Raw genomic sequence first — 25,988 nt, 5'->3', positions numbered from 1 at the left:
ATGGAGAAGAAGCCACCTGGGTTTTCATGATCAGAAATGGAATTCTCCATCACCTGGGAATTATAGCAAAGTTGGCTTTCACTGGGCTGGGAGTCCCAAGTCCTGGGTTTTCTTCGCGGCCTCACTGGCCTGAGACTTCACTGACCATCTGTAAAATGGGGCTAATCCTGCCTGCTTGACCATCCATTGGGAGAGATTAGTGTTGGAGCTGTGAAAGGGCCTATAAACTGTAGAGTGCATGCACAAGTATAGGGTCATGACTACTGCAGTGTGTCAGAGTTTGAAAGGAACTTTCTGAGCATTCTGCCAAGCTCTAGTCATTTAAGGAGGCTTTATTAGGCCCCTGCTGTGTGCCAGGCACAGTCTCTGCTGGACTCAAGGATGTCCCTGTCCAGTGGGACCAAGAGACCAGAAACAGGCCAGTTTGATGTCTCCTGATGAGCTCTGAGAGCTCCTAGGATGAGAAGTGAAACCAGCCTGGCCTGGATGGACCCAGGACACCCAGCAGCTGGGTTCTGCAGGATGAACAGGAGTGCGCCGATGAAAGGGTGAGGCATTCCGAGCAGAGGAGGCTGGAGTTCAAAGGCAGGGAGGTATGAGACAGCCCAGCTGGGTCATTTAGGACGCTGAGAGCTGGACAGGGAGTGGTGGGGTGAGTCTGGACGTGTGGGCAGGGCCAGTGATGGTGGGGCCTCGCTGGCGTAACTGAGGCCTCCCATGTCAGTGGCTGTGAAATTCAGCACGCTTCAAAGGACGGGGCAGAGGCTGGGGTAGAGGACAGGAGAGGTGCCCCCCAGCGATTTTCTCTCCACCTCCATCAACCTGGCCTGAGCTGGGCTCTGACCTGAGCAGACCTGGTCCTGTCCGCCCGAAAGCTCTGACAAGCCAGGCAGCTCTTGTCACCCTCTCATCCCGTATTCTATCCTCAAGCTGCTCTCAATTCACGGAGCTGTCTTCCTCTTTTATGCCTGTCCTGGCCCCAGTTCATCCGGAAGTAGTGTTTCCTCCATCAGACTGGGAAATTCCTATCACAGGGGTGAGGCCTCCTCCATCAGATTGGAAGCTTTCTAAGCCAGAGGCCTGTTTTTCCCCCCGTAAGATTGGGAGGGCCCCAAGGGAGGGGCTGTTTCTTCCTTGCTCTGTATTGGACTCCTCACATCCCTAAGCAAGACAGGATCTGGGAACCCAGAGAGAGGGTCCCTCATCATATTCCTCTCCTGGGGCTATCCAGACCAGCTCCAGGTTCTGTCCCACCCCCACTGGGACCTTTCTCTCCAGAGCTGCTTCAGAGCAGGAAGGCAGGGGCTGCAGATGGCCAGGAGGCTGCTCCCCCACTGGTCACCCCAAATCCAGCCTCTGTTGAATGGATGTGAGCCCATGTCCCCCTCCCTATGTGTCCCCCACCCTGTGCCAGCTGCCCAGGCTTCACCAAGAGGCAACCAGCTTTCAATGCATGGAGGACTCAGCCCCAGCCAGCAGGGCCTCTCTGTGGCCAAGTCCACCTAATCCTATTAATTCAACTCGGAGGCTAAAGGGTTCCCAGGGGTGGGGAGGGGGAGAGGCAGCACAGGGGAAACCGAAGTGAAGGTGATGTGGTGGCATCAGGGCTCTTTGTGTCCCTTCTCCCAGTCCAGTGGGACCAAGAGACCCATAAACAGGCAAGTTTGATGTCTCCTGATGAGCTTTTTTTTTTAAAGAGCTCCTGACTTATTTATTTGTTTGTTTGTTTGTTTATTTATTTATTTATTTATTTATTTTTGGGGCTGTGTTGGGTCTTCATTTCTATGCGAGGGCTTTCTTTAGTTGTGGCAAGCGGGGGCCACTCTTCATCGCGGTGTGCGGGCCTTCCACTGTCACGGCCTCTCTTGTTGCGGGGCACAGGCTCCAGACGTGCAGGCTCAGTAGTTGTGGCTCATGGGCCTAGTTGCTCCGCGGCATGTGGGATCTTCCCAGACCAGGACTCGAACCCGTGTCCCCTGCATTGGCAGGCAGATTCTCAACCACTGCGCCACCAGGGAAGCCCTCCTGATGAGCTTTGAGAGCTCCAAGGATGAGCAGTGAAACCAGCCTGGCCTGTATGGGCCCAGGAAGGCTTCCTGGGGGAGGACACCCACCGTCTGGGTTCTGCTGGATGAGCAGGAGTGCGTCGATGCCCCTTTTTTCTGTTATTATCATCATTATCCTCATCAATAATAATAATAATCCTTCATGTGCCCTTTACATGTTCCAAATTACTCCCATAGTCTTCATTTCATTCTGTTCTCAGAGCAGTCCAGTGAGGCATGCAGGGTTGTATCATTATCCTCATTTTTACCTCTGAGACAATGGAGGTCCAGAGAGAGGATGCAACTTGTCCAAGGCCACACAGCAAAGGTGGAGACAGAGCTCAGAATCCAGGTGTCAGGCCTCCCAGAAAAGGACTCTTGACTAGACCAGAGCTGCCCCAGAGGGCCCCCGAAACTCCCTCTCAATCTGTCCTTCCTCCCCATCCCTCTCCAGGAATGAGCATGGGCTTACTGGCTGTGTGGCCTCTCTCAAGTTACTGAACCTTTCTGAGCTTTGTTTCCCTATTTGTAAAAGAACCAATAGTGCCAGCTTCATAGACCTGCCATGAGGATGGCACACCAAAGAATGGCTCCAACCTAGCATGGGGGGGTCTCTTCCCCTGGGATGGGCCAGGATGGAGGCGGGAGATCTTTTCCAGGGGCCTGAAGTCACAGACTGTAGTCCAGCTCTCTTGAGATCTCTCTGGATCTCCCAGCTACTGGGACACGGCCCTGCTCTCCCCACTCAGCATCCAGAAGGTTGTTATGGCAACCACCATCATCCTAGTGGATCGTTCCAGATCTTTTCAATCAACAGAGACTTGTGGGCCCTGCTCTGCCTTTTCTAGTCTGGGTTTCCATCTGGGTGTCTCTCTGGGCTCGAGGAGATCCCAGATCCGTGCTCAGTAAGGGGCAGGAGGGACAGGGAGATGAGGAAGAAATAAACACAGAATTCCATGAGGCACCTAGAAAGCCAGAAGTACTTTGGATGGCAAGAGCATCCGATGCACATGGGGCCTGAGTGGACACTGAGGCTGGGCAAGGTCTAGTAACAGAAGCACCTTGAACTTATCTCCAGTCAGTCATTTGCTACCTGTACTCATGATTTTGATTACAGTCCTTCAGCCTATTCTATTATTTCCCTAATATTTTACTTGGTACAGAAGTATCTTTAAAAACTGAATTCAAGGAAACGAATTCTCTGGTAAATGAAATACGCCTATCACGTTCTATAAACAGACGGGAACCATAAAAACAAATATCCTAAAAACAAACAATGTCATTAAATTCTACCTGGAGACTAGTGCATGCAGAAAGATCTTGAGGCCTGTCCTCTCCTTGCTAAAAAGAGAGACCAGCGGTGCTAAAGACACGCTGTCCTGTGGGGTAGCCAACAGCCCCGTGCGGCTATGTAAATTTGCAGGAAAGTGAAATAAAGTGAAAAACTCGGATCTTCAGTTGCACTAGACACATTTCAAGTGCTCGGTACTACACGTGGCTGATACTACCGTATTGAACTGCACAGACCTAGAACATTTCCATCATCACAGAAAGTTCTATTGGACGGCACTGCTCTAAACTGAGCTGAGACTTAATCAGGCGGGGGTTTCTCCCAGGACAGGGCTGTGCCTTCTCCATCAGGCTGGGGCTCTCCACCTCCTCCCCCGTCTGACCTCACAGCTCTGAGTACGATCTCCACCCATAGGTTTTGCCCCCAACAGCCCTGCTTCCCATCTCAGCTCCTGTCCGAGCCCAAGGGTCCCCACTGGAGGACAGAGCCCGGTGTCCCATTCCCCATCTACAGGCTGGCCTCCCTTCCTGCCTGCCAATCTCAGCTTCCTCCTTCTGAGGCCCCAAGGGCTCTCTCCTTGTCAACGTCAGAAAAATCGAAGTTATGCAGTGAGTTTCAGGAAGTGAATCCTTGGGATTAGTTGTATTTGGCTCTGAGCCCCGGACGTGCTGGGGAAAGCACCCCGGCATGCCAGCTGTGACCGTTCCGGCCTCCTCTTAGTGACAGGGAGTTGGGCAGCTGGGAAAGGGCAGGGGGGTGGCTGGATCCGACCCCAGGTCTCTGCCTTTAGGGGTGAGGCAGGCAGCGATGAAGGCAGGTTTCCTCATCATTGGTTTCCTTGTTATGTGGCGTCACAATCAGCAACCAGTGAAAAGCAGGGATGACCTCCCAATGGACGTGTTAGCAGGATGGCGGAAAGGGGATCTGGGGTAGAGGAGCATTGCCCAAGACTGGATGATCTGCCAGCTGTGGATGCAGCCCCATGATAGCATCACGCATCATGCCCTTTGATACGCCAGGCCTTTGCACATGCTCTTCCCCCCGCCTGGAATGCCTTTCCCTTCACCTCCACTTGACATCTAAGAGGTTGCATTAGGTGTTTTGTTGTTCTCAGGGATGGGGGACAGTTGTCCCTTGTGGGAGGAGCCTAGACCTATTTGTATAACCAACATTTGTAGCCACTGGGTAAGAACAGGATGGGGGACAGGAGAGCAGGGTCTGAGTGTGGGTGTGGACACTTGCTGAGGGACTTTGGGTGTGTGATGTTACTTCTCTGTGACTCAGTTTCTCCCAGCTGTAGTGTGAGCACATGATCTCTGAGGCTCTTCCAGCTTGACTCAGGTGAGCTTCCAGAACACAGCTTACATAGTCTGTGCATGACACATAGCAGGTGCTCTGTCAATGCTCTGGGGAATGAATGAATGACAAAACATAGATGTGCTTCCAGAAATACCAAAGATGGAGATGGAAAGGGAGGGGAGAGAGAAATGAAACAAGAAGAGGGAGAAAGCAGGAGTGGGGAAGAGGAAGATCATCTCTGCCCGCTTTCTCTTTTCCCTTCCTTGGTTTCCTCTTCTCACCAGCCTCCTCCTCCATGCTCTCTACAGTTCCCCCAGGGCTCCTGAGGGTGCAGCTTCAGAGCCCTGGCTAGGGAGCTCCTTGCTGGCATTCCTTCTGCTGGATCAGGGATGGGCAAGAGGCCCAAGCTTGATGGGGGTGGAGAGTCAGTTCAGCCCCCAGGGTGTCCTCAGCCCTGACTGCTGAGGAGCTTGATCAAGCACTTCTTGCAGCCTCCATCGCCTGGACCTGGGACAGAAGTAAATTCCTGTCCTGACAGCCCATCCAGGGCCAGACTCCTGGGCTCTCTCTGTACAGGAAGCAAAGGCCTTCACCTACCCCTAGGCTCCAGGGTGGAAATTAATGGGGATGATGTGGTGGGAGTCATGGCCATGGCCCAGGTCATCAGGTGAGGTCTCCTCCAGCCTGTAAGATCACTCAGTGATCCTCGAACACCCCAGGAAGGGCCTGGGTGTGGAAGTCACATCGTCCAAACCCTTCATACTGTAAATGGGGAAACTGAGACCCAAGGAGGGAAGGTAGCCCTCCTAGGGTCACTGTTCAGGGCATTTGGGAGAGAACCAAGCCTGGAATCTAAGCTTCCTGACTGCCAGCCCCGGGCACAAGCATTTGCTCCCTTCCTCCATCCTTTCCTTTCTTCCTGCTTCTTCCTTTCGTTAGTTTTTGCAATATTTTCCAAAAATGCAATAGTGTCATTGTTTAAATGATCATCATTTAAGAAATACTAAACCATAAATAAGTTTTAAAAAGAAAACAAAAATTCTGTCGCCCTGAAGGTTAGCATTTGTTAGTCTTTGGGGTGTCGTGTTCCATAATGTATTACGCATGCTTTTTCCAAAAGTGGGATTCATCTCCACACCCTGGTTTGTACCTTGCCTTCTTCTTAAAGTCAGGTTTATTGAGGTGCAGTGAATATTCGGTAAAATTCTCCCCTTTTTGGAGAATATAGTTCTAGGAATTTTGACAAGTGTGTTTCATCACGAAACCATCCCCTGAGTGCTATGTCATGGACATCCTTCCGTGTCAGTAGAAATAACCTAAATGCCCAACTACAGGGGTTATTTTTTTAAAGGAATGTCTGGGCCATAAGGTATTTAACCAGTCCCCTAAGGCTGGGCAGAGAGGTTGCTTCCCAGCCTTCATGCTGATAAAGGGTGCCGGGGGGAACATCCTTCCTATGCTCAGGAGGGACCTGAGCCTCAGTGCCGTGGTGGCCTGAAGGCGTGCACAAAGCACCCCTCCATCTCACTGGGCTCCCACCCTCTTCCTCCCTCTCACCTGGCTGTAGGCAACCGTCTGGATGAGGGCTCGGACGTGGAGTCAGAACCCGACCTCCCTCTGAAACGTAAGCAGCGCCGCAGTCGGACCACGTTCACAGCCGAACAGCTGGAGGAGCTGGAGAAGGCCTTCGAGAGGACTCACTACCCGGACATCTACACCCGGGAGGAGCTGGCGCAGAGGACCAAGCTGACGGAGGCACGAGTGCAGGTGAGGGGGCGCCTGGGGGTTTGTGCTGTGGGCATCACCTGGAGACCAGGATTGGGAAGGTGGGAGTGGCCAGGGTCAGAGGGCTTAGTGGGCACCCCCCAGGGTGGGGATGGAGGTTCTGCAGCAAGTGATCCAGGAACCGTGTAGACAAGTATTGCCCTGGCACTTGGTACAGAGTAAATGGGCAGCGAATGTGGACTGACTAATCCCTAGACAGTCCCAGGGAAGCCAGGAGCGGCAGTGAGGACTTGGATTGCCTCCATCCTCCTGCCGACAAGAACTTCAGGGTGGTGGGGAAAGGGGGGAAGGAGGGATGGAGGGAGAGACAGAAAGGGAGAGTAGAAAACGGTGAGGGAGGGAGGAAGGAAGGACATTGGTTCAGCCACAAGAGAGGGAGCTCAAGGAGTAGAAAAATCTTCAAATCTCTGAGGAGGGGAGGAAGTAATCAGGACAAAAATTCTAGAACAGACATAGCTTCCTAAGATGGGTAATGAGTTTCCTGTTATGGGAAGCATGCAGGCCGACTGGGAGCATGTTCCTGGTGAGTTAGAAGCATGCGGGGGAGGGTGGGCAGACCTAGAACACGCCGTCCATACCCTCAAAGTGCATGGCTCCTAATCAGTGGGCCTGGGGGAAGGGAGGGCATGCAAAGAGCAGAGTCTGTCTGGGGTTCAAGGCCTGCAGTGGGGTGGGGGGACCTGCCTCCGCTCCCCAAGCTGAGCTCTCAGATTCGAGGTCTACAGTTCTCTAAGTCAGTCTCTAGGGGCCCGGCTGGGACAGGCACAGGCTGGGTGGGTCGGGGAGGGTGCAGAGGAGGAAGAGAGGGGTCTGATGAACAGCTCCTGTGGGAGCCCATTCTTGGCCTGGCTTCTCCGTGAATGGGGGAGGCGGGTCTACAGAGGTCCCGCCCCCAACTGCTCACTGGGGGCGCTTCTATCTTATCCAAGGGGGACCAGCCTTTGTTGGGCACCTACCTTATGCCAGCTGCAGTGCTGGGGGCTACTCCCACGTGACCTGGTGGAAGCACAGACCACCGTCTCAGGTCGGGATGGCCACTCCCCAAGCCGCAGGCATAGAAACTGAGGCTCAGAGAAGCGACATGGGGGGGATACAGAGCTCAGCAGAGGCTGAGCTGGGCCTGGAATTCAAGCCTGATGGATGCCAAGCTCAGGTTCTAGCCATCCAGAAGAAAGAAATGGACTCAGAGCCTGGGACTTGAAAGCAATGCAAACTGGCATTTAAGCAATCCGGGGACCAGCGTACCTCCCTCTGCCCTCCCCACCCCCATCCTGGAGTGGGGGACCCTTGGCTGCCACTGAGGGAGAGCCTGAGGGGAAGCGGGCAGGCGGCAGCAGCCAGCTCATCTCATTCCTTCCCCTCCTCTCCCGGGTGATACCCGAGCCTGCCCCGAAGCCCCCAGCCTCCCTCCCCCGCCTCTGATCTTCCTGCAGCTGTTCTCCTGGGCACATTCCTGGGTACTTTCTCATTCCCACGTCTGGTGGCCACGGCTGCTTCCCACCACCTGGAAGCCTGAGCGCTCCTTGTAAAATTTCCTGGCTGTCAGGGCGGTGCTTTTATTGGCCCAGGGGACTCAGAAACAGGTGTCACTCAAGGTCCAAGGATGGAGGGGGGCCTGGGAACAGGGGGGGCAGCCAGAGCCCAGGCAAACCCGCGGTGGGGGGACCAAGGCCACCGTCCTCCATGTGGTGACTACTCTATCAGCCTCTGAGCTCCCCCAGGGCGGGGCGGGGTCTCCCCCCTCAGGCTCTGAGCTCCCCCAGGGCCGGGGCGGGGTCTTCCCCCTCAGACTCTGAGCTCCCCCAGGGTGGGGCGGGGTCTCCCCACAACCCTTAGCCTGAGAACTTGGCCTGATCCCAGCAGAGGAGGGATCAATACATGTTGAGTTTTTTAAAAATGAACAAAGGCGGACCCAAAAATCAAGACAGGAATAACAGAATATTTGTCCCAGAGAAGAGAAGGCTTGGAGGACACAGCTGCTCTGAGAGGCCCCTCGGAGTGGGGGGGAGACCAGGGCTGATAGGACAATGTCCTCAATCCCATATAAAGACCTGCAGGGACAGAAACACAAGATTGGGAGCCACAGGCCGGGTTCCCATCGGTTTCTGCCTCTGATCAGCTGTGTCACCTTCAATAGGTCAGCTTCCTTTCCTGAGACTTAGTCTCCCATCTATAAATAAAGGAATCAAACTAAATGAGCACTACGGCTCCTTAAAGTTCTAGGATCTTGACTTATTGACGATCACAGCTGTCTTGGGAGGTGATGAGATCCCTGTAACCGGAAGTATTCAAGGAAAAGTGCAATGTCCAGTGGATCGGAGACCCTGGTGAGAGGGTTCCTGCTGTGGACAAGGGGGCAGGGACCTTGAAGCCCTCTGAGCACTGCTTTGGTTTTAGGGCTGTATACTTTTAAGGTCTTGGCGGCTGATTCTAAGAGTCTATGATTTGGGGATTTTGCAGTCCTATGCCATCACATTTCAATGGTGCTGGGAGACGGTGGGATACTGGAATGGTTCAGAGTGGTCTCAGAGCCAGAGGCCCATGTGTGAATTCCAGCTCCATCACTTACTCCCTCGGTCCTCAGTTCCCTCATCTGCAAAATGGAGATGACAAAAACAGGGTCCACTTTGTTCTGAGGATAAAATGATTGCATGTAAACACACAGCCACAGAGTAAGGAAGTGCTTGGCACACAGAAGTGCCCTGAGTAGGGACCATTATTATTAAACTCCACCTATTCTTAGTGGTTCCAATTCTGGCCACCCTTGAAACTCTAGGTTCATTCATCTGGCAGTCATATTGGGTACCTACTATGTGCCAGACACTATTCTAGGCACAGGGGATTCAGCCAGACAAGAAATCCCTGTTGTCATGGGGCTGATGTCCAAATAAGCAAGGAAGCAGGTAAATATAGGTCAGACGAGGTTCTATCAGTCAAGTGTGTCACCTCCTCTGCCTCCCTTCCAGCCCTGCTCCCAAGCAGAGGGTCGGGAGCCTCCTTCTGAAGCCTGCAGGGCATTATATGGTGTTATATGGTACCCCGATGGCTGGTGGAGACGCCCCATCTCAGCCCGCAGAAAGCCCAACCACCATGAAGGGTAGGAAAGGGGCGTGAGGCAGGAGGACGCATGCCTAGGGACCAATGACTCCTTTCCCTGGACGAATCTTCATTTCTAAACAACTGGGGTCCCGAAGCCAACCTTGCATACATCTTCCTTGCAGGTAAACAAATCTGTTTCATCCTGAGCTCCAAGATCCCTGAGCCTGTGCGTTTCTTCTAGAAACAGAGGCTGCAGGTCTGATAGGTCCCGAGGCCACCCCAGGTGTCTCCCACAACTGCCTATGAAAACATCTCATCCTTCAGATGACCAGCACTGAGAGACCAGGGCTGTGTGCAACTCTTTACATATGGCCCCAATTCAGAACCCTGCTATTTGCTTGGGGGTGAGCTGGGCGCATTCTGAACAGAATTCCATTTTGGAGGCGCTAGAGGGACTGGCTAAGTAATAACTTACGCCAAATCTTTTCATTACACTAGATGGCATTTTTGATGCGTTTCTATGTGCCAGGCACGACGCTCAGCACCCTACATACATCATCTTCATCATCCTCACTGTAATCCTAGGAGGTAGGGACGATTAGTCTCTCCATTTCGTAGGTGAGAAACCTGAGATTTCACTAAGAGAAGCAACTTCCTAAAGACACACGTAATAAGTGACTGTCCTGGGACCCGAGCCCAAGTCTGTCCGTCGTGTTCTTTTCCTCGGTGCTACATTGAAAGAAGGGCCAGATGAAATGTTCAACTCGGTAAACATGCTTCCTACAGTGTCCTGCTACCAGGGCTGGGTGTTGAGGGAAGGACCAAAAGTAAATAATAAAATGCAGCCTCTACTTTTAAAGAACTCAACCCTGAGCAGGGATTCTGAGTGGGACACTGGGGCCACCACTGTCCCTCCTGGAGCCTCCGTTTCCCCATACGTAAATAGGAAGCTTGCAGTACATACTGGCTAAGAGCCTTTCCAGCTCAGCCATCGGAGGCTTTCCAGCAGAATAAGAGTTGTAGATGCTGTTCTAAGTAAACACTTGGCCTGTGTTAACTCCTTTGAGGTCCAGAACCACCAAGAAAGTAGGTGGTTATTAGCAACAAAGAAAGTGAGGCCCAGAGGAATAACGGAATTTGCCCATCTTAGCTAGGAGTCAGAGGCAGGATTCAAAGCCAGGCAGTTGGACTCCGGAGTCCCTGCTCTTAACCATCATGTCACATCTTGTGAGGACGGAGGTGCCTGCTGTGGTGGAGGCAGCCCTGGGGAGACAGGACAGTGAGGAAGAAGAGGGGAGAGGAAAAAAAAGCATAAGACGTGTCCTCTCCTCCAGGAAGTCCTCCTGGATGCTGAGAGGAGTTGGAAACCCCTCCTCAGACCTCTTTATAGCACCTTGCATGCCACCCCATCTGAGCTGACTGCACCAGAGAGCAGCTGTCCTTTGACTTATCTGTCGTGTGCCCAGGCCAAGGGCAGCTTGAGGGCTGGGACTGTGTCCTGCTCACCTTCTATCCTTACTGTCCTGCTTGACACAGAGTGGAGTCCCAGGGACAGTTTGAGATGGGAAGGAGGGAAGTAAGGAGGGCGGGAAGGAGGAGAGAAAGGAAGGAAAAGGGGGAGAACGCTTCCAACTTGGTTGAGTCCTCTTTGTTTGAGGAACAGATGACCCATGCCGAAGAAACAGCTGCATGCAGCAAAACTAGAGCACGGTATCCCAAACTTAAGTCTTTCTCTGACCATCTTCAGGATTTTGGCCACATTTGCATATTATCTGTATTGTCATTTACTTTTTTCTTTTTTTAATATTTATTTATTTATTTATTTATTTTTGCTGTGTTGGGTCTTCGCCTCTGTGCAAGGGCTTTCTTCAGTTGCGGCAAGCAGGGGCCACTCTTCATCGCGGTGCGCGGGCCTCTCACCATCGTGGCCTCTCTTGTTGTGGAGCACAGGCTCCAGACGCGCAGGCTCAGTAGTTGTGGCTCACGGGCCTAGTTGCTCCGCGGCATGTGGGATCTTCCCAGACCAGGGCTCAAACCCATGTCCCCTGCATTGGTAGGCAGATTCTCAACCACTGCGCCACCAGGGAAGCCCTGTCATTTACTTTTTAAAATAAGATCAGTGTATTTTAAAATAAACACGCACATCACTCTCATAAAAAGGCAGGCAACTGGAAGCACTCACACAAGGGAAAACAAGACAACATGGGAAAGTCCTGCCGGAAAACATCACCTGCCAGGGCTTCCTCTCTGTGCTTTAAACAGGGAGATTGGAAAGTGTTAGGAAGGCACGAAGGATGCTGAGCGCCAAGCTGAGACTTTCTCTTCCACACACCCCAGGCCCAGAAGAGATGGGAGTGGTTCAGGGTTATTTAACAGCTGTGTCACTCGCCTTTGGGGATGTCTCTCCACCTCGGAGTGTAGGAGCCCCACCCTTTGGGAAATGCTGACTTAAAACAAAGCTGTTCCCCACACCCTCCCTCTGAAGCAGGGAGCAGGTAACACTGCCCATTCCTCGCCAGTTCAGAGGCAGCCTCAGTCGGACTGGCAGGCACCCATCCCACGCAGGACGCCCCTGGGGAAGCCCTCGCTGCCTTGTGGAGGTGGGGAAAAGCCAGGACCTTCATTTTATTTGGGAGCCAGTTTTTGATCTTGATTTGGCTGCCGTATCTCCTTTTTCTGTGAATCCTTAACGGGTAAGGGCCAGCTGCTCTGTTCAGCCAGCTTGGTAAGCTGAACACTCTTTCTCCCCTCGGAGAAACGACAACCGATACCAGGGGCCATAAACACCCCTCCATCCCTGCTGAGACTGCCCTCGGGTCAGCAGACATCGTCCAGAGGTTTGGGCGTCTTAAGTGAGCCATGCCAGGGAATCCATGTCTTCACCCACCGTGGGGGGGGTACTCCCCACTGAGCCTTGTGGCCAAGCACCAGCAAAGGCACACCAGAGCCATCTCCGCCTTCCACTGTTCATTTGTTTGTTCGTTCATTCATTCATTCAATAAGTATTCCTATAGAGCTGTGAGCTGTGGGCCAGGAATTCTTGGCCTCTGCCTGTGAGGCTTAGGGCCTGAAGGGGAAACAAAGAAACAGATAAAGACAATAATTGTTTGTATGAGGCATCTCACAGCTGGAGGCCTCCTGAGAGAAGGGGATGGGGACCTGCCTAGACTTACTTTTGAGGCAGGGGATTCCTCATTGGAGCAGGGGGGAGGCATTTCTACTGAGCCCTGCAGGCCAAGGAGCCAGCCCTGGAAGAGTGTTTAGGTTGGAGGGAACAGCATGTGCAAAGTCCAGAGGTGGAGAAGCATTCTCTCACAGCAGCCCCGTTTTGCACACTCATTCTTGTATTAATATTTCTCTGGCTTGTCCCAGGGAATTTGCTGCAAATCCAGACAAGAAGGTTCTAGGAAGTCAGACTGATTGAAGTTTGAACCTCACATCTATTACAGACTAGCGGTGTGGCCTTGGGCAAGTGATTTGACCTCTTTGAGCCTCAGTTTCCCCTCCTGTAAATGGGACTAGGAGGGCAGGCCTCGTGGGTCTACGTATGGACAGACGTACGAAGAGCTAGCACAGGTCTCGGAGGAAAGGGAGACTTAAAGATGTTAGGTTATCTTCCCACTGGTGCTTAATCGATCCCTGTGTCTGTGGAAGGTGGGCTTTCCTAATCAAGGGGGCCCATGAAGCGAAAGCCAAGCAGGGCCTCAGGCTCCGGACAAAGAACTAGCTTTCACATCTGAGTGTGGCAGGTGGGTCTCAATTCAGGTGGGTTCCGGATATGTGGCCTCCACCTTGGGGGCTTCCTGGAGGAGGTGAGGAGTGAGCATGTGTACGAACAAGGATGGTCATACATCTTTGGGGGCAGGAGCCGCTGCAGGGAAAGAGCACTGAACTGAGAGTCACTCAGACCTGGCTGTGCCTCTCCGATCCACCCTGTCACGTGGACAAGTCCCCCACTCTCTCTGGGTCTCAGTTTGCTCATCTGTAAAATGGGGATCATGATAATGACCTCCTCACTGGGCGGTCGGGAGGACAGAATGGGATTGTACCTATGAAATCACTTTGCAAACTTCCGAGTTGCAGGGAGGTGGGGACCTCCTCCCACGGAAGAGGATGCTGGCTGGATGGAGGGTATAGCCGCGCCTCAGCTCCCTGCCAGGAGCCAAGCTGAGGGCTCTCCATGCTCCGCTCTCCATCCTCCAGGTCTGGTTCAGTAACCGCCGTGCCCGCTGGCGTAAACAGGCAGGAGCCAACCAGCTGGCAGCATTCAACCACCTTCTGCCAGGCGGCTTCCCGCCCACCGGCATGCCCACGCTGCCCCCCTACCAGCTGCCAGACTCCACCTACCCCACCACCACCATCTCCCAAGGTGAGTGCTCGGCCCCATCCTGGCATCTCAGCCACACCTTTCCATTCCCCTCCACCCCCACCCACTCCTTCCTTCCTTAACAAAGAAGGAATAAAAGGGTGTTTGGTTTCTTTTTTTTTTTTTTTTTTTTATGGCTGTGTTGGGTCTTCATTTCTGTGCGAGGGCTTTCTCTAGTTGAGACGAGCGGGGGCCACTCTTCATCACAGTGCGCAGGCCTCTCACTATCGCGGCCTCTCTTGTTGCGGAGCACAGGCTCCAGATGCGCAGGCTCAGTAATTGTGGCTCATGGGCCCAGTTGCTCCGCGGCATGTGGGATCTTCCCAGACCAGGGCTCGAACCCGTGTCCCCTGCATTGGCAGGCAGATTCTCAACCACTGCGCCACCAGGGAAGCCCCTGGTTTCTTTTTAATGGCTGTTTGTCTGCTTTCATGTGGACAGACTATTAAGACAAAAGAGTTGGGGTCCTGCCCTTGAACTACTTGGCTCTGCATCCAGGTGAAGATAAACAAGGTCGCCTCCATGCACACGTTTAGAACAGAGCTTCTCAAACTGTAAAGTCACATGCATCTCCTGGGTGTTATTAAAATGCAGAAGAGATGATGGTGGGCAGAGAAGAGTAACTCCCCTCCCTCCCTGGTTCCTGGCCCCCAGTCTGCCCTCCCCTTCCCGCCCTCCGCCCCCAGCACACATTAAGAATCCTGTTACTTGACTTCTGCCTCATGGAGTCCCGTGGCCTCCTCTTAAAGGACTGGCAGGCTAGAGTTCTAGAAGCTGAAGAGAGGCCTCCCTGTGATTTTTGAAGAGAAATTGAACTGTTGGCAATGGTGATGGTCCCATCTGCTGGAAGGCTACGTGGAGGGGCCGTGACAGAGAGGAAGAGCAGCCCAGCAGCTAGGAACAGAATGGCAGTTCAAACTCTGACCCCCCACTCACTAGCCTTGTCACCTTGCACAAGGGCCCTGAGCCCACTGAGCCTTAGTTTCTTCATCTGTAAAATGGGAATCACTCCTGCTTCATACCCTCAGACACTATTTGTAAAAGCACCTGGTGAGTGGTCGGCGCTCACAAAGTGCTGTCGGGACAGGCCTGGGCAGATTGACACAGTCCTCAATGAGATCTGACTTTCAGTCCAGATAATGTTTATTGAGCACCTACTATGTGCCAACCACTGAGAACAAGGCCAGCACGTAGTAGGTGCCTAGAGGTTGTCTGGAATGTTGATTGGCGGTCAGTCAAGACTTGCCAGTCTGTAGTGTCCTGCCCAGAAGCCAGTCGTCCCATCCCAAGTAGCAAGAGAAGGTGATCTCCTCCCCCCTCCATCCAATGGACGGAGGCTGGGAGAAGGAGAAGGCTCAGGTCTTGCCTTCCAAACAGGAAGTACTTGCCCTCCCTCGCCCTCTGGGGTGAGGCCACTTGCTCAGGCCCTCTCCTGGATCTCTCCACAGATGGAGGCAGCACCGTGCACCGGCCCCAGCCCCTCCCGCCGTCCACCATGCACCAGGGGGGCCTGGCTGCGGCCGCTGCAGCCGCGGACACCAGCTCTGCTTATGGAGCTCGCCACAGCTTCTCCAGCTACTCCGAGAGCTTCATGAACCCAGCAGCGCCCTCCAACCACATGAACCCTGTCAGCAATGGCCTGTCTCCTCAGGTAGGTGTCCCCGCCCCCTGCCCAGGGTCCCATCACCAGATGATCGCCAGCCCAGCCAGCGAGGGCTCTGGGGGACACAGGCTGACTCTCCCTTGGGGAAGAATGGCTGTTGGACACCTTGAGAGATTTTAAGTGGGAGGCGGGGATGCTCCTTCCACCTTCACTTGTCACTATTCCGTGACCCCTTCACCCTGGGTTTATCTTCTTCAAGCCACAGACCTGGGTGACCCAGTGGGCAGATGCAGAGAAAAGGTTTCCATCACAGGTTTCCATATTTCTCACCACCCAGAGCTTATTAAACTGGCCCATCACCCACCTCATGGCTGTTCAGTCCATAAAAGTCAGGCATTTTCAGCACATTGATGGAAGCCTTGCACCATTTCCTATGGGATGCTCACTGGTTGGGCTTTGTTCTAGAATCGGGAGTCTTTCCTGGATTCCATCCTGGGCTCCATTTCCCACCTTGGTCACTAGGAGTGACCAATGAGTGAAAGGAAGGACCATGTACTACTGGTGGAGAGAACTGTGGCAATGGGTGGGGAGGGGAGGGATGGTTCTAGCCTGGGAACTCTACTCTCATTGGGTCTTGGAACTCTGTTTACTCACCTGTGATTGGTTGCTGGTTAAGTCACTCATTGCCTGATGGTGCTATTAGAAGTGGTGGGACCATCTTTAGATGAAGCCAGAAAGACAAGGCTGAGGCTGATGTGGTTATTGGTGGGTTTGGGGAATAGGATTCAGTGATGCTCCAAATCCTAATAAATTGGAAGAACTGCTGAGTTCATTTTTGTCGCTATAACAGGCTCTCAAATATCCGTGGGGGAAAGAATTGAATCCAAGTCTCATTTTACCTTGCCTCCCATTTTCTGAGACACCTCTGTCACGTCTGTGGTGAGAACACATAGGATGCAAACTTATCTGAACAGCTGTAACGTGGTAGAAAAGGTGAGGCTTGGCGGGGGTTTAAATCCCAGCTCCACCGCTCAGGGCGTTAGGCTAGTAAGCATCTTTGAGCCTTAGTTTATCCCCCATTAAACAAAAGAGTAATTAAACAGAGAGCTGCTAACCTCCTAAGAGGGGTGTTCTCTGCATTCAATGTGCTAACAGGTCAAAGCACTTAGCACAGAGCCTGGCACAGAATAGGGGCCAAATAAACATTAGCTCTCTCCCCCTTCCCCACCCCCCACCCCGCCATTGCCAGGACAATACAGTTAGTATGAGAAATGTGTTACCTAAAGAAAAGGACCAAAGAGAAGGTCAGCTACATCCCCCCAGGCCACTTCCACCCAACTACCTGTTTTTGTAAGTAAAGTTTTATTGGAACACAGCCATGTCCATTCATTTACCTATTTATTTATGGCTGCCTTTGTGCTACAACAGCAGAGTTGAGTAGTTTCAAAAGAGATCACATGGCCTGTAAAGCCTAAAACATTTACTATCTGGCACTTATAGAAAAAAATGGCTACCGTTGGTCTAAAATGTTCCCCCAAATGTTAATTTTCTGCATGTTTGGGGGTCATTCCTATTTGCCTCAACTAATGTGTGTCGTTGAGGACTAATTGTATTTCAGTTCCATCATTTACTTATGGGTAAGACCCCTTTCCCTCTCTACACCCCAGTTTTCTCATCCGTGAAATGGGATGACGTTAGCCCCTACCTCATAGGGTTGCTGAGGATTGAGTGAGATGACCAGGTAAAGCACTTAGGCCAGGTCCAGTGCAGAGTTGAATGCCCAGTGAATGGAAGCCGCTGAAGGCAGAGCTCCCAGTGGTAAAGCAGCAAGTCCTCATGGGCCCCACATTGTGAGGGTGATGCAGCCTGTAGACCAGAATGTTTTTCCGGTAGAACCTAATTGGCCTCTTTGGGGTTCAAGGCCACCACCTCCATCTCATTAGTGCCGAGGACTAACCTTCCAGAGCCAGGTTTAGACATGACAGGATCCAGAGCTGGCTGGGTAAGGATGGCTGCAGAGACCCACAGTGTCCACACTCGAGAATGTGGTCCAGGCCTGGCCTTATGGTACAAAACAAACTGGAGGAAATCTGAAGAGGGGTGTTGAGATCAAGTGGGCCCTCCAGGTCACTTTGCAGATAGAGGGCCAGGACACGTTGGCTGGGCCGGGCCTGAGAGTCCAGGGCACCTGGCTCCCTGACCACTGCTCTTCCGTGTCCACCCATCTCCATGCGGGCTGAGGTTTATCCCCAGAGCAGCACTTCTGTCACAAGACAGAGGAGAAGCCAGCAAATCAAGGGGCCCCTGGCTTCTGGAGCATGGTTCAGCGATGGTATTAAAGAGACGATGTTCCACGCACTGTCTGAGCCCAGAATTGAACCTCAGGGAGGGAAGGAGAAGAAGGAAGAGAGCCTGCCACACTACCGTGAGCAGCCAGGCCAAACCCGACCTTTTCCCCACTTGAGTTGGACCCTCACCCCTCCTCTGAGAGACCCTCAAGGCTTCCGCCCCATTCCTCAGGGCAGAGAGGCTGTGCGGGGCGTGACGGATTGCGCAAACTTCGGAGACCCATCGGGAGGTTCCCACCAAAGGTGTGAAGACACATGGAGGGTCTAACGGGGGCCGAGGGGACCAGGAGGTGAACAGCTGCTGGAGGGCAGGGAGAGGGCTGCGTGCAGGGCGGACATGAGGGCAGGGTCAGGCTGTGTGTGCTTCTGTGTGTGTGAACCTCCGGGTTAGGCTACAAACACTTCCTGAAGGAAGGGGGCAGCGAGGGGGTGTTTAGGGTCTTATACAGAAGTCCCTGGCATTTCTGAGCTCTGATTCTCTGTACTCCCTCCCCCATCTGACAGGCCAGTTACACATGGTCAGCAATCTCTGTGGTCTTGGGGGTCGTGCGGGTTCTCCACCAAGAGAGGTTCATTACCATGTCTGTCTTCCCAGCAGGAGGGGTTTCTCCGTAGCTCACCTGGGCAACAGGGGGAGGATGGGCCCCACTTGGGCTGCGGGGCCAGCATACCCCTCCCTCCTCCAGGATCGCAGGTCCACGGTCGCCCAGGTAGCCTCGGCCCTTGTTCTTACAGAAGCCCAAGGGGATGCAGTCGGGGACCCAGCTGGGACTCTGCTGAGCATCTGCTTGTCACACCAGCCGGCTTGCCGCTGCCTGGAGAGGACCTGCCTCCTCCCCGCGGGTTGACCCGGGTCCTGGCCTCAGACCCAGCCTGGGAAGTGGGTGCTTCCAAGCCTCAGAGCCTCCCCGGAGAGTCTTCCCAGCAGAATCTCACAGAAAAGCCATTTACTCATCTCAGCTCTGGGCCTGTCCTCTGGCTCTAATATAACACACAGTTATGGAGTGCCGGCTATGGGCCAGGCACTGTTCTCGGCACTTGGGATAAGTCAGTGAACATAGGGATGAAGGTCTCTGCTCTAGTGGAGCTGGCAGTGTAACAGGACAGACAGACAGTAAACATCATAAAACAGCAAGGCATGCAACATGTTTAATAACAACGTGGATGAGGACTGCTAAACTTTCTGAACCCCTGTGATGTTCTGACCCTGTTCTCAGTGTTTCCTATATACTAATCTACTTGAGCGTCAAAGCCTGGGTTCAACCTTCGTTTCCAGAGCCTGAGATTTTACCCACTCACACTGCCCTCCTGCCTCTCAGAAACGCCCACACATGCTCTCTTTTTGAGAGACTGGCTGGCGGCGAGGAGAAATCATCTCAGGAAGCCAGTCCCCCCAGCTCAGTGGAAGGGAAAGCTCCTTCAGCCCATGTCATGGATGAGAACACTGAGGCCTAACTCAGGTTAGGGGCCAACAGGCAGAGCTGAGTCATATGAGAGGCTTAGATGACCTTGAGCCTTGGTTCCCTCGGGGCCCAGGCCCTCACCCACCCCTAGAACCCAGCCTGGTAGGATTAGGGACTCAGCACGTGGACGGCCCTGGCTTTGCTTGGAAACAACTCTTAGAAACCAGCTCAGGACAGCTTAGGACAAAAGGACCCTTTTGTGACATCACTTCGAGTGATCCGATTCCTGCAGGTGGATCAGTTCATACCAGCCCACGTGTAGGAATCACAAGCAGGGCACAATTTTAAGGGCGGTGGGCAGAGATAGAAAGGGGACACTCAGGTCCTTAGAGATTCCCCGGTCTGATGGGGGAGACACAGCCCCCAACCTGAGGAGCTCTCAGTCTGAGATGAGGGACATGACTCTGTCCTCAGGAACCCATATTCTGATGGAAGAGAAACCCCTTGTCCTTAGATGCCCCAGTCTGATGGTGGAGGCACAGCCCTGTCTTGGAGAGTTCCCAATGTGATGGGGGAGACAGGCCACGGAGGCCATTCATAGCTGCAGCACTGACCAGTCAAAGCTCCCAAGCAAAGCATCAGGAGCAAGGCTCTGCTGTTTCCAGGGTCATTTGAGCTGAAGGCCACAGGCAGGCTGCCCTGTGCTGGGGTCTTCTCCGGGGCCTGTGCAGATGTGTTCCCAGGGGCAGCCCGAAGCCGGAGCTGCCTTCTCCCCCAGGCTTTCTTAGATGCAGACTATCAGAGTTGGCAGTGGAAACTGAGGCCCAGAGAGGGGGAGAAAATTGCCCAGATCACACTGTCAGGTTAGCAGCTGAGCTGGGACCCGCACCCAGGACTCCAGATGCCTCACCCACAGCTCCTGTCACTGCTTCATGGGAAGGGGGCGTTTCTCTCCTGCCACCACCCCTCCTCTTGCTTCCTCATGATGTCCCTTGCGCATCGTCCCCTTTGTTCCTCTCTGGAGCTTGACGTGGAGGAACCTGTAAAGGGATTTACATATTTATAATTTCCCCCATGTGGAATTAATGAAAGATATTCTCTAAGTGTGAAGCTAATCACACGGCCGTGATCACAGTACACCAAGCCTCGTCCTTTCCCTCCTGTAATAGTTACAGTGACGGCTTACGTAGAATGAACGCTTACCGTGGGCCAGCCATGCATGGGCTAAATGTTATACCAGCTTTCACTCAGCCAGTCTTGGCGGTGACCTTGTGATCTTGGTTTACAGATGAGGAAATGGATTTGTCCAGGGTCATCCATCCATCCGCCCATCTAACAAATATTAATTAAGCCCCTACCACATGCCAGGCCCCGTGGTAGGGTCTGGAAAGTGGCAAAGCTAGGATTCAAATGGTCTGGCTCCAGAGCCCACTATGCTGTTCTCTTGTATCTGCCCCGTAAGATTGGTCCTGTGGTCCATATGGGGAAACTGAGGTCTGAGGCCACAGTGGCAGTTGATGGCATGGTCAGGTTCATGGTCTACACCTTTAAAAGTCAAGCTTCCCCTTCCTCCCTAGACCAGTAGGAATAAAGCTCAAGGCTTTTCAGTTCTTTATGAATGGGGTCTCCAGAATGCCTCTCCATGGTAGAGTCCCACCACTGCCCTCCTGGCATCCTTTGAGGCCTCCAGGGGAGCCAATCCAGCCAGGAAAGACACTCCATCAGCTGACCACCTATGGGATGCCACATCCCCTGTCAGCACTTTGCTTCTGTGAAGTTACTCTGGCCCCACAGAACTTGGGAAGAGAGGCTCAGAGAGGTTAAGTAACTTGCTGAAGGCCACAGAGCAGGTGAGTGGTGGCGATGCAATTCTAAGGCAGACGTGCCTGACCCACGCACTTCACCTTCACATCACCCTCAGCGGGATAAGATCGAGAAACCCCTCGCGCTGGGGAACTGAGCCAGGGCCCTTCACGCAGCGGCCACTGGAAACTCCCTTTGCCTTTTTCTCTCCTCACTTCCTCTGTGTGTTTTTCTTCCCTTTATTGGTGACACTGCGTTTATAATAAGCATTTAAAATGAGTCTTGCTGGACCAGGGACAGGGAAGGAGGAGGGCGTAAGAGATTTGTCGGCAGGAAGACGGGGAGGGGGATCGTGGGGTGTTAAATAGCCCAGAATTTTTTAAAAACTGATGCAAATCACTGGTAGGAGAGAAAATTATGTGCAATTACGTCCTGATATTGGAAGGTTTTGCCTAGCCCAGGCAACAAGATCTCATTAACAAGCAGAAAATAAGATTGAAATGGTGTGTAAAAGAGCTGAAAAATGAATTTGAATGCTGCGTTTGTCCACAATTACCCCCTCCTTCACACATATTTTATTGCAATTTTTTTATTATTCTTAATCTCTCCATTCCTCAAAGCAGATTGGGGACATCCTGGCATTACTGGGGCGTCGGGAGGAGGTGTGGAGGATTTCCTGCTCCCCTGAAAGGAGACCCTTCTCTCACACATTTTCCAAGGTTGGGTTTTGGAAGGATCAGAATTCATTTCTCCGGCTTAGCGGGTTGTAGGAACATGAGGCTTTAACCCCAGCCGAGTGAGCGCGCCTCTGGGCCCCGCGCAGCCCTTCCTTTTCCTCCCTTCCCAGCGGCCCCTTTGCCTCCAGTTTCCTTCCCTTCGCCTTCTCAGGGTCTCTTCCAGGCTCATCCTTTCCCGGAAAGTCTCTCCTGGGAAGCCTGGGGCAAGAGAAACTGCCTGGCCTCTGCCAACAAGCAGCCCTGAGTTGGAGTTCTGGTTCTGCCACTATCTAAGTTGCTGTGTGGCCCTGGGGCAGCTTGCCTAACCTCTCTGGGCTTCCTTTTCCTCATCTGTAAAAGGGAGTGATAATCCCTACCTCTCAGGGGGTGCTGTGAGGACTAAGGGAGATTTGAGTACAGTGCCTGGCACATAGTAGGTGCTTAATAAATTCTCCACCCACCTCCCCCATCTGTGCCCTGGCCTCCCAACTCTGTTTTGCTGCCACCTCATTTCTTCTATCTCTTTCCCCCTTTCCTTCCCACCTGGAAAATGCCTGAGTTGGTTTCCAGTCTTGGGAAGAGAGGTTGACAGGGTGCAGGTAGCATCCCTCTCTGCGGAAAGCACAGGAAAGGCCATCTTCCTCCCTCTGCCCTCAGGTCCCGGGGAAAGATGAGCTGGGATGGAAGGAGTGACCAGTTCCAGTTGGAAGGTCAGGCTCTGACGCTGGTTTTTCCCAGGATTAGGGGAAAGCTAACTGAATCACCTCACCCACCTACCCATTGCTCATGGTGACCAGTGGTGATGGTGTGGGGTCAGAGGTCAGCCTGTGGAAAGGACCAAGAACCTGTGGCCAGATTTTCTTGGACTTGAAGCCAAATGCCCTTTTGCAGTATCTGCCCTCCCTGACTGGCTTTCACTGCACCAGTAACAGCCCAGCTCCCAGACCTCCCCCACATCAACCAGCCACATCTGCCAGCCTGAGTCACAGCCCTGATCAGGGTACCAACTGGAGGTCATGAGGAGCGTCCACTCACCTCATCAGGCCTCCGCACACCCCCAGTGCCCCTTCCCCATAACTCCCGGCCAGGCCCACCCCAGGACGAGGATGAGCTACAGGCTCAGACAATCAGCCATGGGGTCCCAGGCATCCTCAGTCCCTCCAGCCCCTGGGCGGACAGACCTGCCAAGACCCTGCTCTCATATCCAGATCTGCCTTTGTCCATGGTTAACCTACCTCAGTGGGAAAAGCTGAGTTATTTCCCCGCTGGCGGCTGGCCAAACAAAGCCACCTGCTCACATCAATCAGAGGCCCAGCTCCAGCCCACAGGGAGAGGCCTGGGCAGAGCCTCGTCTCCTGTGAAAACAGACTCGTGTTTATGTCTCTGCCTTTCTCACCCCTTTTTCCTGGGTGGAGGGGACTGAGGGGGTGGTGGACAGAAAGATGAGACCGGGATCAGGAACTTTCCAGAATACTGGTGATGGAGGCGGGTCATGCCTATGGGAAGGCCCTGCTAGGAATTGGGGGGCCTGGCTTATTGCCTGGCTTCTGGGTGACTTTGGGGTCTTTTTTTTCTTTTAAAGATTTTTTTGATGTGGACCATTTTTAAAGTCTTTATTGAATTTATTTCAGTATTGCTTCTGCTTTTTATGTTTTGGTTTTTTGGCCCCAAGGCATGTGGGGTCTTAGCTCCCCAACCAGGGATCGAACCTGCACCCCCTGCATTGGAAGGAGAAGTCTTAACTACTGGACCGCCAGAGAAGTCCCCAACTTTGGGGTCTTTTTACCATTGAGGGCAACCCTGGCTTTTTCTCCTTAGAGGACTGAGCGGGATTCTGGGAAGACGGCATTTTGAGCCCATCTCCCTGAGTCTGGACAAGGGCTGTGGATTGAGGGCTGCCCTCAAGGGATGCTTTGGGCCTCTCTTTGTCCACTACTGATACATCTATAGCAATGAAGACCCTATACCTTGAGAAGATGTGGGCAGGAGCTGACCTCTGCCCCTCGCCATGGGCAGAGTAAGGCCTGGCATAAACACGTGGGAAAGAGGAGACCTAGATGTTTCCACGCACCATTTGATGTCAGGGACCGAGGTCTTCAGTAGGACCACAGGCGAGGCAGTGGTACTCTGTGCATGGTGATTCATTCTAGTGACACACAGAACTCAGTGTCTGGCCCGTAGTAGGCCTCCAGCAAGTGTTGGTGAACCCCCAGGAGTATTGCAGGCTTGACTACACACAGCTGTGGTCCGTACCCAAGAGATTTTTGAGGCAGCTGATCAGTTAGTTTGAATGTTAGTATGTTCAATTGCCTTCAAATTCATTTGTCTAGCTCCTGTTATTAACACAATGTATAGGGAGGCGCAAAAAAAGAAATAACACATGGCTGTCTCTGCTCTTACCAAGTATGTTTTAGGGGAGACAGTACTACCCCCGCTCACCACCAAAGAGCAATGAGAGAATCAGTTATTGACAGTTTAGAGGGCTTTCTGGTCAGACAGGATAGGAAGAGCAGAGGAGTTTGGGAAAGGGAGGGCATGTCAAAGAAGGCTTCCTGGAGGAGGAGTCTCAAAGGGCAAGGTAGCATTTGCTCAGGGGAAAATAAGGGAAGGGGTAAGAGGTTGGTGCAGACTGGACAGCAGCAAATACTATGGCAAATGCTAAAACAGTGTCTAATTCAGATACATCATGGGCTGAGTGAAATGATCATACAGACCAGGTTTTGGATCCCAGGTCTTCTATACTTACTTGCTATGTGACCACAGGCAAGTTTCATGAGCTCTCTGAGCCTCAGTTTCTTCATCTGGAAGATGGGGCCAATACTGGTCACCTTGTAGGATTTTGAGAAATAAATGAGACTATTCATGTGAAATACCTAAAACTATGCCTGGCATAGAGGAAGAGCTTAATAAGTGACAGTTTTTCCCTCTTTGCTTCTCCCTGCCCTAATTAGAAATTGGGGGCGAGGGGAGGGAGGACAGATGAATTGGGAGTTTGGGATTAGCAGATACAAACTATTATATATAGGATGCATAAAAAACACGGTCCTACTGTAGAGCACAGGAAACTACATTATATCCTGTAATAAACCATAATGGAAAAGGGAAAAATTGAATTAGCCATTCTTTTCTGGGACTGGAGGTCCGGCTCAGCCCAGGCCAGGCCTGGTCACTGGCTGGAAAGTCAGGCGATCTGAGTTCCCTCCAGACTTTGCTTCTAACGCACTGTGTGACCTTGGTAGATGCCTCTCCACTCTGGGCCTCGGTTTCCCTAGCGGTGCAATGAAAGTGAGAGACCAACTTCTAGAAAGGAAGTCCGTGATCAGTGGTGATGGTGTGGGGTCAGGGGTCAGCCTGTGGAAAGGCTCAGAGTCCGTGATTCCCATGGGTTCTTTGTATGAGCACATGAGTCACAGCCTCTAGGTCTCCGGGTGGGGGCCAGCCTTCCTCTCCACCCTGCGCCTCCTCTCCACCCTCCTGGGGCCCCAGCCTGGGCCTGGTGAGCTTCCCAACAGGCTGGGGGTTTAGCCAACCAGACCTGCCTGGCTTGGTGGGAAAGAATGCAAATAGCAGATTTGTCCTTCTTTCTGATTAGCACGGGGCTGGGGGCTCTGAACGAGACAGTCCCGGCAGATAGAGGGGAAGAAAATGAGAGAGATTAGTATTTAATACAGCAGGCAGACTCAGAACTGCTCAGGTCCGTCCCTGGGGTCCCCAGCAGGAGGGAGGCCTCTGGGATGGCAGGGCAGCCGGACCTGGGAGGCCAGGCATGTACCCAGATAGGAGAGGCAGGGGTGACTTTGAGGGTCCCCAGAGGGCCATACTGTCCCCTGCCTCCAGGCCTTTGCACCTGCTGGTCCCTCTGCCTGGGTCTCCTCCACCATCCTGTCATCACGTCAGACTCACTCTTACTTACTTTTAAAGACTTGGTCCCTTCCAGGAAGCCTTCCTGCACCCCCTTATGCTGGGTTAGTTGTGCTTTCCCTGTGCATTTATCACATTTTATCAGTATATTAAAAGTACCTGTATTGCTAGACAAATATTAAGTAATAATAATAATGGTTCAATTTTTTGAGCCCTTATACCACAGGCCAGGTGCTGTGCTAAACCCGTTATATGGATTATTCCATTTAATCTTCATAACATCTCCTTTGGAAGGGAAGGCCTGGAATTATTTCTGTCTTGCAAATGAGGTGGTGGACAGTGGCACCGTGCAGTTTAAACAATTTGTCCAAGGTCAGGAACTAGCAAGTGTCAGGGCCTGGACTTGAACTCAGACTGCCTGGCCCCAGT

At 52.7% G+C, this 25,988-nt stretch overlaps 1 protein-coding gene across 4 annotated transcripts in view; it reads left to right on the top strand.

Moving 5' to 3' along the window:
• Positions 1–25,988, top strand: part of PAX7 (paired box 7) — a 100,358-nt gene that overhangs the window by 47,234 nt on the left and 27,136 nt on the right. For all 4 annotated transcript variants that reach the window (XM_082402976.1, XM_082402975.1, XM_082402978.1 and 1 more), the window contains exons 5-7: positions 6,203–6,402; positions 13,663–13,828; positions 15,274–15,476. In XM_082402976.1, coding sequence (XP_082259102.1) covers positions 6,203–6,402; positions 13,663–13,828; positions 15,274–15,476 — 569 coding nt within the window. The remainder of the gene's footprint in view (positions 1–6,202; positions 6,403–13,662; positions 13,829–15,273; positions 15,477–25,988) is intronic.

Source organism: Balaenoptera borealis, assembly GCF_965194805.1.
Source record: "Balaenoptera borealis genome assembly, chromosome: 1".
NCBI lineage: Eukaryota > Metazoa > Chordata > Mammalia > Artiodactyla > Balaenopteridae > Balaenoptera > Balaenoptera borealis.
The sequence above is the reverse complement of the archived record's forward strand: the minus strand, read 5'-3'. Positions and strand labels throughout refer to the sequence as shown.